At 39.1% G+C, this 12944-nt stretch overlaps 1 protein-coding gene across 1 annotated transcript in view; it reads left to right on the top strand.

Moving 5' to 3' along the window:
- PPP1CC (protein phosphatase 1 catalytic subunit gamma) overlaps positions 1–12650 on the top strand; it is a 32635-nt gene extending 19985 nt beyond the window's left edge. The window contains exons 2-7 of the mRNA XM_054006480.1: positions 2320–2451; positions 3784–4014; positions 9012–9116; positions 10810–11033; positions 11350–11484; positions 11959–12650. Of these exons, the coding sequence (XP_053862455.1) occupies positions 2320–2451; positions 3784–4014; positions 9012–9116; positions 10810–11033; positions 11350–11484; positions 11959–12048 (917 nt within the window). The 3' untranslated portion in view covers positions 12049–12650. The remainder of the gene's footprint in view (positions 1–2319; positions 2452–3783; positions 4015–9011; positions 9117–10809; positions 11034–11349; positions 11485–11958) is intronic.
- The last annotated feature ends 294 nt before the right edge of the window (positions 12651–12944 follow it).

Raw genomic sequence — 12944 nt, 5'->3', positions numbered from 1 at the left:
TTAGTATCCAGCAATGTTATGAATTTAAGCTACCAGTCTCCTCTTTTGAAAATGTCTGGGCTTCCTTTTGAGGATGAGGACTGATAAGTCAGATACAGAGTGATGTCTTTGTGAAAAGTGTTCACCCTCCTGTGATGTGTTTTTGTCTTTTATCATTTTCCTGTGAGTTCATTTGAGACGTAGTGATTGTCTGGTTTCACCCACATAGTTGTTGGGACATTTAGTGCACTGGATGAGGTACACCATGTGTTGTGATAGGCATGTGTAAAACCCATGGACCTTGAAGGGTATGTTACGGGGGCTGTTGATCATTGTAGCAGTGGAGATATGTCTGTAGCCTTTGTATCTGTTCTTGCAGGGTCTGGTGCCACTTTGCGTAGGTGTCCAGGTCTGTGGGGAGCTGGCTTCTGATGATGAGCTTTGAGAGGTTTGGGGGGTGTTAAGGAAAATTTTATTGCAGGATGGGGTCCTCATTGATTATGGGTAAAGCTAAGATTTTGTCATAAATATTTTTAGTAAAAGTCACGGACAGGTCACTGGCAATACAGGGGGTCCCTGGTATACGTCTCCCCTTTATCTGTCGTTTCACGTATCCATCGCTCATCAATAGGGGAACATATTGTGATTCACATCAGTCCTGATCCTCTTATCAGTCACTTCACCTTTTGCATGACTTTTTTCTTTGGGCGCTTCCCCAAGTGTTCAGGAGGCACTGGGAAGGAGGGGGAAGAGTGGGAACGGGGCATACTCGGAGAAAGGGGTGGAACTGGGTGGGAAGAGGCGACCCCGGCCATTATTTCTTATGGGGAAAAATTCCCTGGTATCCGTTGTTTCAGTATCAGTCATCCTTTTCAGGAACGCAACCCCGATGTATACTGGGGACCCCCTGTAAAGAAAATTTCACGCAATCCCGTGACCTGTCCCTGACTTTTACTAAAAATATCCATGATAAAATAGGAAGGGACTGGGCAACTGTGGGGTGGTTGGGAGCTCTGGGGCCCCCACCACCTGTTCAATTTCAGAACTTCAAAAAACTCAATTTGTGATTCTGCAGCCTTGTCTACACTAGGAAAAATAGTGTAGACAAGCCTCATATGCTGGAATTCTGTCTACACTAGTGGTTAGGTCATTGCTACTACCATTGCGACTGTACCTGGTATGACAGTCGATGTCATGCAGATGCTAATTGTTCTAGGATAGATAAGGCTACAGAATCACAAGTAACATACTTTAAAAGGTGTTCCGGAAAGGAATTGGGCAACTTAATTTTTTAAAGTTCTGAAACTGAACTTCACTATATAAAAATTACAAGTGGGGTGGGGGCGCTAGGGTCAAAGAATGGTATCTTTTAGTCCATTAAGAGTTTAACAGGCTATATGTGTCTATGCTAGAAAAGTGAGTACCCATATTATGCTTGCTGGCTGCTATAATATGGGTATTCTTTTGTAGTATAGACACCTTGACTGGACTAAAATCTAAACCTTTTTTTAAATTCCTGACTTTGTGCTACTTATTTTCAAATTGGAAAACATCACACCTAGAGACTAAGCACTGGCAAATGTATTTGTTAAACTTTCTGTGTTATGACACTGGTTCTTGGATAGTAGTGCCAATTTTAGCTTCAATAAAAATTAATTTAAAAGTTATCTCTGTGAATACAAGGGGTTCAACAAAGCAGATTTTTTTTCTTTGACTCTAGGTCACCATTGATGAAATAATAACCTTGTTATACTTGGATGATTATTTGTTCTTCTATTTAAAATGTATATAAATGGATACAGATTGGCATGCATTATTCTTTACTTGTTAATCTTATCCCGCCTGTTTAAGGTGTTTGAAACTGATTTACAACTTCTCACTACATGTTCAGGCGATGTCTAATTTGCACAGGTAGACTGCAGGATAGAAGTGGATAGAATGTGTAAAATGGGGCCGGGGAGGGAGCGGGGGGAGAGTGTGTCACTGGGGGGGGATGCAGAGCTCTCCCTGCAGCATCGACTCCAAAGGCTTCAGTGCCACTGGGCTTGGCTCTCTGCTCTGGGCATTGTGCCATGCTGCACGGGATCACAGTGCTACTCAGGTTTGGCCAGCCACCTCTCTGTCATGATGACAGGGCTGGCTGGGCCAAATCTGAGAGAGTGGTGCTACAATCCCATAAACCTAGTCACAAAGCCACTCTCTCAGATTTGGCCTGGATGTCTCCCTCTTCAGGGGGACCAGACTAAACTTGAGTAGCACTGCAACCTTGGAGGTTGGGAGTAGGTTGGCACTTAGCAAGTCATTTGATTCATTTAACCAGTTTTTAACTTCTTCCCACAGTGAGGGGTTCAAAACCAGGTAAAAACGTCCAACTTCAAGAGAATGAAATTAGAGGACTGTGCTTGAAATCCAGAGAAATATTTCTCAGTCAGCCTATTCTACTAGAACTTGAAGCCCCACTTAAAATATGTGGTAAGTATTGACTTACTGTGTATTGGTCAGTTGACACTTGCTTTCAGTGAACAGGCATTAACTTGGAAATATATTTGCAGAAATATTTCGTTTCTTACATACCTATCTATAGGTGTCTTTAAATCTAAATACAATAGAACTAATGTAAAACAGTTGTAATCAGCTGATCTGAACAAAAGGCTATAGCACAAGGGCATAAACAAACCAATGTCTGGTTAATGTAAAGAATAGTAATGAAGAGGGTAGCAAATACAGAAGTAAAAAAGTGGGAGCTGAGGAGCAGAAACTCCAATGACAGAGATAAGTTTGCTGAAACTAGACTACCAAAAGAGGATGGGCTACTTCTGGGTTGGGGATGCGGGGGAGTCCCAGAACGGAAGACCTTGTATGAAGAAAGCCCTCCCCTCAGCACAGCCCTGATTGAATCTAGGGGTAGAACAGAGACCCATAATAGTTCTAGGCAAGGTATTTGGGGCATAGATTCCTAGCCTAAGTAATTTTATATTGTGATGAAAGGCAAAATAGAAACCACTCCAGTAAGAATATGTAACTTCAGCTCTTAAATTAGGTTGTTTATTAAATCCTTTTCTAAGACTGAAGATTACCTCAATTTAGAGTAATTTGTTCATTATATCGTATAACTGCACAGCTGGTTTAAAATCTAGTAGTCTTTATAAGTATGATTGTTGGGCATGCTCTATTTAAAAAAAAAAAAAAAAAAATTTAGACCAGAAGTGAAAGTAGCATTCACTTCCAAGCCAACTTTGCAGCTAGGATTTGAATAACCTTGTTACTTTCTTAACACATCCATAAATGGTACCCAAGATTTATATCTAGGAGGGATCTTCTAATACTTACATATGCAGCATTCTGAAATGAAAAGCTGCAGATGGATGCCACCGGGAGGCATTAAGACCAAAATAAAGGGTCTTGGTCATAGAATCTTTTCTCAGGCAAAACTCAGTGGAGTCGAATGGAGTTTACCTGAGTAAAGACTATAGGATTGGGCACAAAGAGCTTTAACTTTGGGGTTGAGATATTAAAAAATATGTATGAATATTCTTAAATAGCAATTCTTTGGTCATTCAGCACAACTTGCTGGGTTATGTAACTTCAGTGACTTTGTATACTGCTGAATGTTTATAATTTTCATACTAATAGACTAGAGACCATTTGATTCTTCAGACATCTGTGGTGGGCAGCATGTAGCTTTACATGAGATCAAAAATAGATATAGCTTTTCTCAAGTTTTATTTGGCTAGCAAGTCAGTCAGCGATTGTCGTGAAGGTCTCGCTTATGTACCACCGCTTATGAATGCCTTTGTTTTTAAGGTGACATCCATGGACAATACTATGACTTACTTCGACTCTTTGAATATGGAGGTTTTCCACCAGAAAGCAACTATCTATTTCTTGGTGACTACGTTGATAGAGGAAAACAGTCTTTAGAAACAATTTGTCTCTTATTGGCCTACAAAATCAAATATCCTGAGAATTTTTTCCTTCTTAGAGGGAACCATGAATGTGCCAGCATTAATAGAATTTATGGATTTTATGATGAATGTAAGTAACATTTGTTTTTTGGTGGATGGAAGAGGAGGGTTGTTATGCACTTAATTATGCTAGCTTACAAAAATTCTCTCCCAGTCTGGTTTTATTTGAACTGTGTACTAACTTACAGCTTCTCTCTTGCATAGCTCAGGTGGTCTCTTGGAAATTTGTACTCTCAATGATCTAATTACGGTTTGATCAGCAAAATAGAAAGTACTGTGTAGACCGGGGTAGGCAACCTATGGCACGCGTGCCGAAAGCGGCACATGAGCTGATTTTCAGTGGCACTCACACTGCCTGGGTCCTGGCCACTGGTCCAGGGGGCTCCGCATTTTAATTTAATTTTAAATGAAGCTTCTTAAACATTTTAAAAACCTTATTTAGTTTACATACAACAATAGTTTAGTTCTATATTATAGACTTATAGAAAGAGACCTTCTAAAAACGTTAAAATGTATTACTGGCACGCAAAACCTTACATTAGAGTGAATAAATGAAGACTCGGCACACCACTTCTGAAAGGTTGCCGACCCCTGGCGTAGAATGACTGGTATAATTTTATTCCTATTTGATCACTGCTCCGATTAACAGCGCTCACTGCTGTACACTGTTAAAGTTCAAATTGTAAGCCTATCTAATCTTGTATAAGATAGAAATTCTAAATTGCAGCACAAAAATATTTACCTTTTCTCTGATGTATTAAACTTGTGTGTGTAATTACATTGTAAATCCTTTAGCGAATAAATGGTCCTTTTATCTTATACCCTGCTTATCAGATAATAAATACAAGATTTGACTTTTTACAAAACTGTTTACATTAGAAATAGCTGATCCTTATTTCCGCTTTTCAGGAGGACTTGAATAGTGATACAGCATGATATGCATTTGTACTTTAGGAAAATAACTAAAAAGGTTGATTTTTTTTCCTCCCCCACCCCCTCCTTTGGTAACCATTTGTAACTAAATATAGCCTTTACACTAAATTTGCTGCTTTTCATGAACCAGTATGGTACACTATATCTATAAAAATGTATTTAAGCAAAGATATAACTTACATACATGGTGATGGTGCTGCCCACCTAATAACTTTTAGACCAGAGTACTAGCCTGGGATGAGGGAAACCCAGGTTCAATTCTCCCCCTTCCATGCTCCAGAGACACTTTATTATTTATCTACAATGGAATAGCATGACTGAGGGAGCCCCACATCAGAATATCTCATAGCTCACTGGTTAAAGAATTCTCCTGAGAGGTGGGAGACCCCTGTTCAAATCCTCTATCTCCTGACAGAGACTGGGGGAATTGAATCTGGGTTTTCCACAACCCAGGCAAGCTCTAACTACTTAGCTAAAACCTACAAGGTAGGTGCCACCTCTGTTGGCTGGATTTTCTCCTCCATCTGGATTTTGAACAAGTCCCAATCCTGTAAATAGCCTCTGAGCATGCATACCAGATTGGGCCTATACACGACTTAGGTGGCCAAATACCTGTCTTTATCTGGTTCAGGAATCGCTCTGGGAATTTGGCAGGCAATAGGACTCCAGACGCCTAGAATGAGGCAGTAGTGTGCATTCCAGAGACAGAAACAGTAAGCTCCTAGGGAACTCTTACAGCAAAAACATAGGAGTCAAATGAATGTAGGCACCTACAGGGTTCAGCAGGAGTTTTGTGGATTGTAGTGGAGCTAAAACATACTGGGTCCAATCCTATCCTATGTTTTTCGAGATTCAACCTAGTAGATCTCATCCTCACACCTATTTTTTTTCATAGATTGGAAGACAAAAACAAGCTTCCTTGCTTTTTTCAACTTCCAGTTGGTTTCTTAACTTCATATGAACTAGTCATAAAACTCAATTAGCAGAATAAACTGAAATAAGGGAAAAATCTTTCTGCACCTGTAGAAGTGACTACTGCTTTCCAAAAGCTGGTTTAGCACTTCAACTATATCTGGTTCCAGTTGCTTAGTCAGTGACTTCCACCACTTTAGTGGTTTGACTTTCTTTAAAACTTGGCAGCAGATACGTTGTACTACTTAATATTTTTTTGTATTTAATTTAAATGATTTTAAAGATTATTAAATTCAAATGTAATTTTTAGGGTTTTTTTTAAATGAACTTGTATTTAATTCAAATAAGTCCACTTTAGTCATCAGCTTTTATCCACCCTCTGCTGCCCCTCTCGTTAGAGGACACAGAGAGGCAGCTCAGATTACAGGATTGACATGTTTCATCTCTTCCAAAGATCACGTCAAGGTCTTCCAACAAAGGGAAGACAGTAAGGACCTGATACATTTCAAATATTGTATATATTTTGGAGGCGGGGGAGAATTGAAGCTATCTTTGTGCCTCTTAATGGAACAGTAAATACTAAAATTGACTTGTCTTTGGCTTGCAGTTTTACTTCTAAACTAAAACTGTAACTGGCATTCTTGTCTCCTGGTAAAAATAATCTTGCTGACAAGTGACTTATTTATTGGAAATCTGACTGTAAAGGTTTTGATTCCACTTCACTACTGGCTTATTAAAAGAACACTCTTAAGATTTAAATATTCATAGTTTGGCAATGGAATGTGGAATCTTTCATATCTTGTTCAGATCTATCGGACTGGCAAGTTTGATCTTGGTGGTATTAGTATAAATGTATCCACATCATTCAGTTGTTACTACGGATGACAGAAGAGGGGCCAAGGAGTGAATGGTTCATGAAGACTGAATTACCTTCTAATAGAATATGGAGAATGCTGAATTCCTATTACCCATACTGTGACTGTTCTGTGAAGTTCACCAATATGCATGGTGCAAGCACAAGGGCTATGCTTCACTTAATTTTTCAAAATTGGGCTTAAGTAGCACATAGACCTTCTGGTCCTCTAAACATTGGTGAACCTAATCCTTTATGAAGAGGACTTCAGTCTTCAAAGTCAATTTGGCAACTAGCAATAATACTCTTAAAAAGAATGTTCATGTAAATTATATGAAAGCAGGGTAGAAACTGACCTGCAGTAGCACGCTGTGATGCGCTTGTTGCTTTAACACTTTTCTAGTAGTACATGATCAGTAATTACACAACCTTTCAAATGGAATTGATGAAATGAGTGCAGCTTTCCTAGTTATTGTGCCTTGTGACCTTCACTGTTGGCTGTGTGTGGACGCATGAAGACAATTTTTTTCATCTGTGCTGTTCACAATATACACATTTGATTTTTAAAGTGATATGCTATTTCAAAATATAAACTTTGCTTGGAAAACCATTACCTCTAAGTTTTAAAATCCCTTAGCCCTTTTTATACTCTGGGGAGAATAAGGATACAAATTGTGCAGAAAATAAAGACAGTTTTGTTTCGCCCAACTTCATAGAGCTGGCTTCATAACTTATGATTCTTCATTATTAAAACACTTCAAAAGTCAAAAGAACCCACTACTTTTGATACAGTTGAGGGGTACTGGTGTCCTCTGAACTCTGAAAAAGATAATTTAGGTTTATATAACAAAATGTTAGTATGGCGGCAGTACCTTGTCCTATATTATCTTGTGCTGTGATCTAATTTGATATTGCATGCTGAGCAGTATGGACAGTATGTGTATGGATGGAAGACCTCAAAGGAAAACCTAGGTGCCCCATGAAATTACATTGCTGATTCAATAGGTGGCCTTTGTTCCTGAGTGTTGGTGTGGACCCAGTATCTCACCATGGTGTTGAGGGTAGCTTATGGTAAACTGAGTCACAGTGTTGCTGTGTATTGTTGTCACTTGCCATTGGGAGAAAGTGTTGATTCCTATATTAATTAAGCTCTTTTAGGACAAAGACTACATAAGTATACAATGTAAATCTTAGCATAATTCCATACACAAGTTGCCCAACTTTAGGGGGTCAGTAAGCAAAATAAACTCTCTGAATATATTTGGTCTATGCTAAGAATGTTTCTAAACAAGTGCTTGGTTAATCATAACTTTAATGTACTTAAAGTTACGTTTAAAAGGCTTCTGGGGTGTAATTAAAAAAACAAAAACAAAAAAACCTAACAGGCTGGATAACTTCACTTTTAAAGGGTTGAATGAAAATAGGGGGAGAACATGTTATCTTTCCCTAAACTTATTTGTATTGTGCGTCATTTGCTTTGCTAGTTGCTTACGTGATACTTTTAATGCAAAATACAATAGACTTCATATGGGAGTGGGGGTCTCTTCCAACTTTATCTCACATTGATTCATCCAGAACATTCTTTGGATGAATTAATGAGACTTCTAAATCTTCTACAGACTCACTGTTGGACAACATTAGTCTTAGATGTTTTTATATAAAACAGCATGCACCTCTGTGGTGCTGCTTAGGATAACTTGTATAAAAACAACTTTTTTTTTTTTAATGTGCTTTAAATTTTAGGTCCAGGTTTTCTACTAAGCTTAGCTTCAACTGGGTACAGTTGAGTAGAGGGGTGTTAGGGACACAGTTGCAGCTCCCTGATTCTCTGACTGGTTTTATGTCAGGTACAGTCCCTGCTAAGTTTAGAGTAGCCTCAAGGCTGCTCTGAACACTAGTCAACAGTGGTTTCCAACGGACAGTCTTTTAGTTACGTATTTCCAGAGTGCAGCATGCTCCAAAATGCCCCTATACTGGGGCTGCGTGGGGTGGGGAGTAGGAGTTGGTTGAACTGACTCTGTGCCTGTTTGAGAAGGTATGAGCAATGCAATGGAAGTGGAACAAGCCAGAGAATCTGGCCCTAATCTGTAAAAGGTCAGTCTCATTCTACACATGGAAACTCCTACCACTCCAAAAGAAACCTTTAAGAGCCACTTGGCTTTTCTGAATTCGCTACAGTCTGAGACATCTTAAAACCTTTTTACATCTGCAGTAAAATGCATTGCGTCTAAGAGGAGCTGTGGGGGGGGGGGGGTTATTTCTACACCATGGCAAAGTTAAGACAGCAATAGTAGCATTGTAACGTTGGATCCTTTCTAGTTCTCATTCGGAGACCATATTAATTATTTTTTTCCCCTAAAATTTTGTAGGTAAAAGAAGATATAACATTAAGCTGTGGAAAACTTTTACAGACTGTTTTAACTGTTTACCAATTGCAGCCATTGTGGATGAGAAAATATTCTGCTGTCATGGAGGTATGTGGTGCTTCTCTAGTGGTTACTCAAGTGATTGCTAATCCCTTATCTCTAGGTGTGCTAGTTCCATGTTTGTGTTTATGCATCTTGCATAGTTGGAAAATGACTCCCTGTTGGTTTAATCCTCGTTGCTGAAATTCTGGAACTCCTGTTCTCCCGGGGGGAATATGGGAGGCTCAATTCATGCGCTGAGCTGGATATTGAAGGTTGAGGTTGAGCTGGATATTGAAGGGTAAGTTAAGTAAACCAACCCTAAATAGTTGTCATGCAGCAAGTTCCAGAGCTTGTATTTTTAGGCATTGAAATACTTAATTGAGCAAGTAGTTTACTACCATTTGGGATATATGGCGGTCTGCTTTTCCTGTTCTGCACTCCCCTCTCCTTTCAAATAGACAATCTATGTACTTTGCCGAATAGATGGTCTGAGTCCTATATAGATTCTACAAAGGACAATAAATTCCTAGTCATTGGGGGGGGGGACCCCAGGACATGCCAAGGGCTTAGCCTACACCTAAAAGTCAGTCTTACCCTTTTTGAAGTGTACTTAGGTTAGGTTTTTTACAGCTGTTTATACCACTTCAGTAACTGAATGGGTCTAATGTATAAAACAGTCCAAGTATCTCAGCAGTGACACGTGGCCTATTGCAACTCTTGGTATCTGTCTATAATTTGCAACAATTATAGCTTATCTAGATACTACAGTGAAAAATAGTATGAATATTACTTATACTAAGTTACTGTAACACTATCTCCCCATCTTAGTATTTCATGTTACTATGCCTGAACAATCTGACAAGTACAGTATTCTTTCTACTATTTAAATATCTTTGTCTTAAAGGCACACTTTGTAGGTGTTCACAAATATTAAGCAGTGAGAATGATGTATTCTGTAAATTGCAGAAGTGACCTTTCTCATCCTTATACCTAAATATGTGAACATGCACAATAGGCAACTGTTTCTGCTAAATCGTAAAGCTGTGAAGACAAGTCACTTACACCTCTTTGTGGCATGGTGTGGCCCTTCAAAGTACCCGGCACGCAGTTCCCTTCCTGATTCTCCCAATAATTCATTTTCCGCCTGGGGTACTTAAAGTAATGTCCCCCTCCTTGGAGTCTAATTTATTAAGTTGTTATACAATAGTGTGTCTCTTAGCCCTTCAGACCCAACCTGTCCCACTTGAGACTTCCAGTTCATGCTTGTAGGCCACTCGGTTCCTTCCCCTTAGTTAAGGGGGTTTTAGCCTTCCTTGTTGGGCTGTGCTGTATTTCAGCAGTCAGGCTTCTCCTCCCCAGGCTTTCCCCCCTGCTCTTCTTCTCATTCCCCCGCCCCCTGACAGTTGGGCTTTATCGTGTTCAAGAGGTACCTGTATAACACCTGGTGGTCATTTGCTGGCTTGCATGCCACTCCTTTGAACTTTTTTCCTTAACGAGGCCATGTCATGGAATAGGGTTGGCTGGCTCTGGGCCCCACTGCTTCTTGATGGTGACAGACCACCCTGTTACAGAGAGCTTTTAAAATTGGATAAAAATCAAGAATCACCATAAAACTTTATAGATACTAATTGCCACCAGCAAATCAACAAGATGGACTTTAAGGCTTTTTGTGTCTTAATAGGTGATTCAAAATGTTTAATGTGTGGAACATACTTTGAGTAAAACACTAACCATTTATATATCTTAAAACTCCTAACAGGCCTGTCGCCAGACCTTCAGTCAATGGAACAGATTCGGCGAATTATGCGCCCCACTGATGTACCAGATCAGGGTCTTCTTTGTGATCTGCTATGGTCTGACCCTGACAAAGACGTCTTAGGATGGGGTGAAAATGACAGAGGAGTGTCCTTCACATTTGGTGCTGAAGTGGTTGCAAAGTTTCTCCATAAACATGATTTGGATCTTATATGTAGAGCTCATCAGGTATTTTAATTTTACAAGTACAATCCATGGCCCTGCTCTCCCAGTGGGATCCTAGTGCCTCAGCAGAATCCCATAATTTCATTCCTATTAGATCACACTGCAGGAGTGGGCCTTGTATCCATTCTTAATTCTGTTTTGATCTACTTAGTTTAGAACTTCTGTTGTCTAGGCTTAAATGGCTCTTCCACAGCTGTCTGTGATAGTCATACCATCTCACAGCTGTATGTGGGCTAACTTAGATGCATGTCATTTGATAAATAGTTATATGACTGGTAAGAAATTATTCTACTCTAATAGAGCTATTTTTCTATTAAAGGTGGTTGAAGATGGGTATGAGTTCTTTGCAAAAAGGCAATTGGTAACTCTGTTTTCTGCCCCAAATTACTGTGGAGAATTTGACAATGCTGGTGCCATGATGAGTGTGGATGAAACTCTAATGTGCTCTTTTCAGGTACAGTACCTTAAGATTTTGCCCTTTAATGAATTTGCTTTTTTATTAATTAAAAAAAAGTACTATTATAGAAATATTTCTCACTGCAAATAGATTTTTACAAATGTGAAAGGTGGCTGGAAAGGCTACATTCAGTGCAGTCACCCTTTCTCTTCTCAGAAAGTATTTAGGTTCTGTCCACATTGACATAAAGTAGAGCACACTTCTCACCTTGAATTAGATTTTTCCAACTGAAGTCTCATCTGTTTCCTCACTCCTACTGTCATGTGATTCCAGATCGTCTGGTCTAGTACTAGCATAACTGTTAGGTGGGCAGGGAGCACATTACTCCTAGCATTGAGCATGCAGAGCTGCTGGCTGACTTTACTCATAATGGTCACCTGTATGATGGTTTTTACAAGCAAATTAGCAGATTGGCTGGCTAGTTATTTGCTGGCTAAATCACCATAGTAAATGACTGAATTGTCTTTTCAGATTTTGAAACCTGCAGAGAAAAAGAAGCCTAATGCTAGCAGACCTGTAACGCCACCAAGGGGTATGATCACAAAACAAGCAAAGAAATAGTAAATTTGGTACTGCCTAGTTGGGACTTGTATTATAGTATATAACCTCCATTTTTAAAACTGTAACGTGTACTGTTCAGCTTGCTCAAAATAGATAACGTGTTTGTGGTTTTTCATTTTGATTTAATGAATGGCATTTGCTGGTTGTAACAGCAAATGAAAGACTTTTCTCCCTTCCCAAGAAGAGTTTTTAAAACTTCCCTTATGTCGGTGTTACAGCTGTACACTCCACAGCATCTTATCCTGTCATTATGGGTAATTGTACAACTGACTTTTTTGAATCTGTACAATGAGTAGTGTAAATGCTTGTTTTCTTCTTTAGGAACTAAAGAGGGCACTAGTGTGCTGTGAGATTAGAAATTTGTTACTGTCTGAAGTTACATACTGTTTATACAAACCACTGTGAACTTTTTTTACTTTAAAAATTTGTTTTAAAGGGATTGCTTTTCTTTTAATGTCTTGTCATGTACACATTAGTTTTATTGCTGTCAACATAAGAAATAATCTTCAACCTGACCAGCATCACTGGTATGATGTATATTTAATTAAAGCACACTTCCCCTCCCATATGCTTTAAATGAAAATTAAAGCCATTATTTTAAATGTTTGTGTCTCTTTCCTGAAGCCAAAGTTTCTGTTTAAAAAGCTGTATCTACACAACCCGTCAAGATGAATTGGCAGGGCTTTACATTCATGCCTTTCTCTTGGAGATAAAAGGAAGTTTTGACTTTAAATAGCAAGTTGTAATGCTGTGCTGTTTGTGCTATTAATGGTAAAGGTAAACAACATTTTGTACAATTTCAATATATTCTGTTGAGTGAACCTTCTTACAGTTGCAGCTGTCCTGTGGCAGCCAGTTTCAGAAAGCAGTAACTTGTGGAAATGGTTCTAGATCTA

This window comes from Malaclemys terrapin, chromosome 16 (assembly GCF_027887155.1).
Source record: "Malaclemys terrapin pileata isolate rMalTer1 chromosome 16, rMalTer1.hap1, whole genome shotgun sequence".
NCBI classification, from domain to species: Eukaryota; Metazoa; Chordata; order Testudines; family Emydidae; genus Malaclemys; species Malaclemys terrapin.
This window is presented reverse-complemented; position numbering and strand designations above follow the sequence as displayed.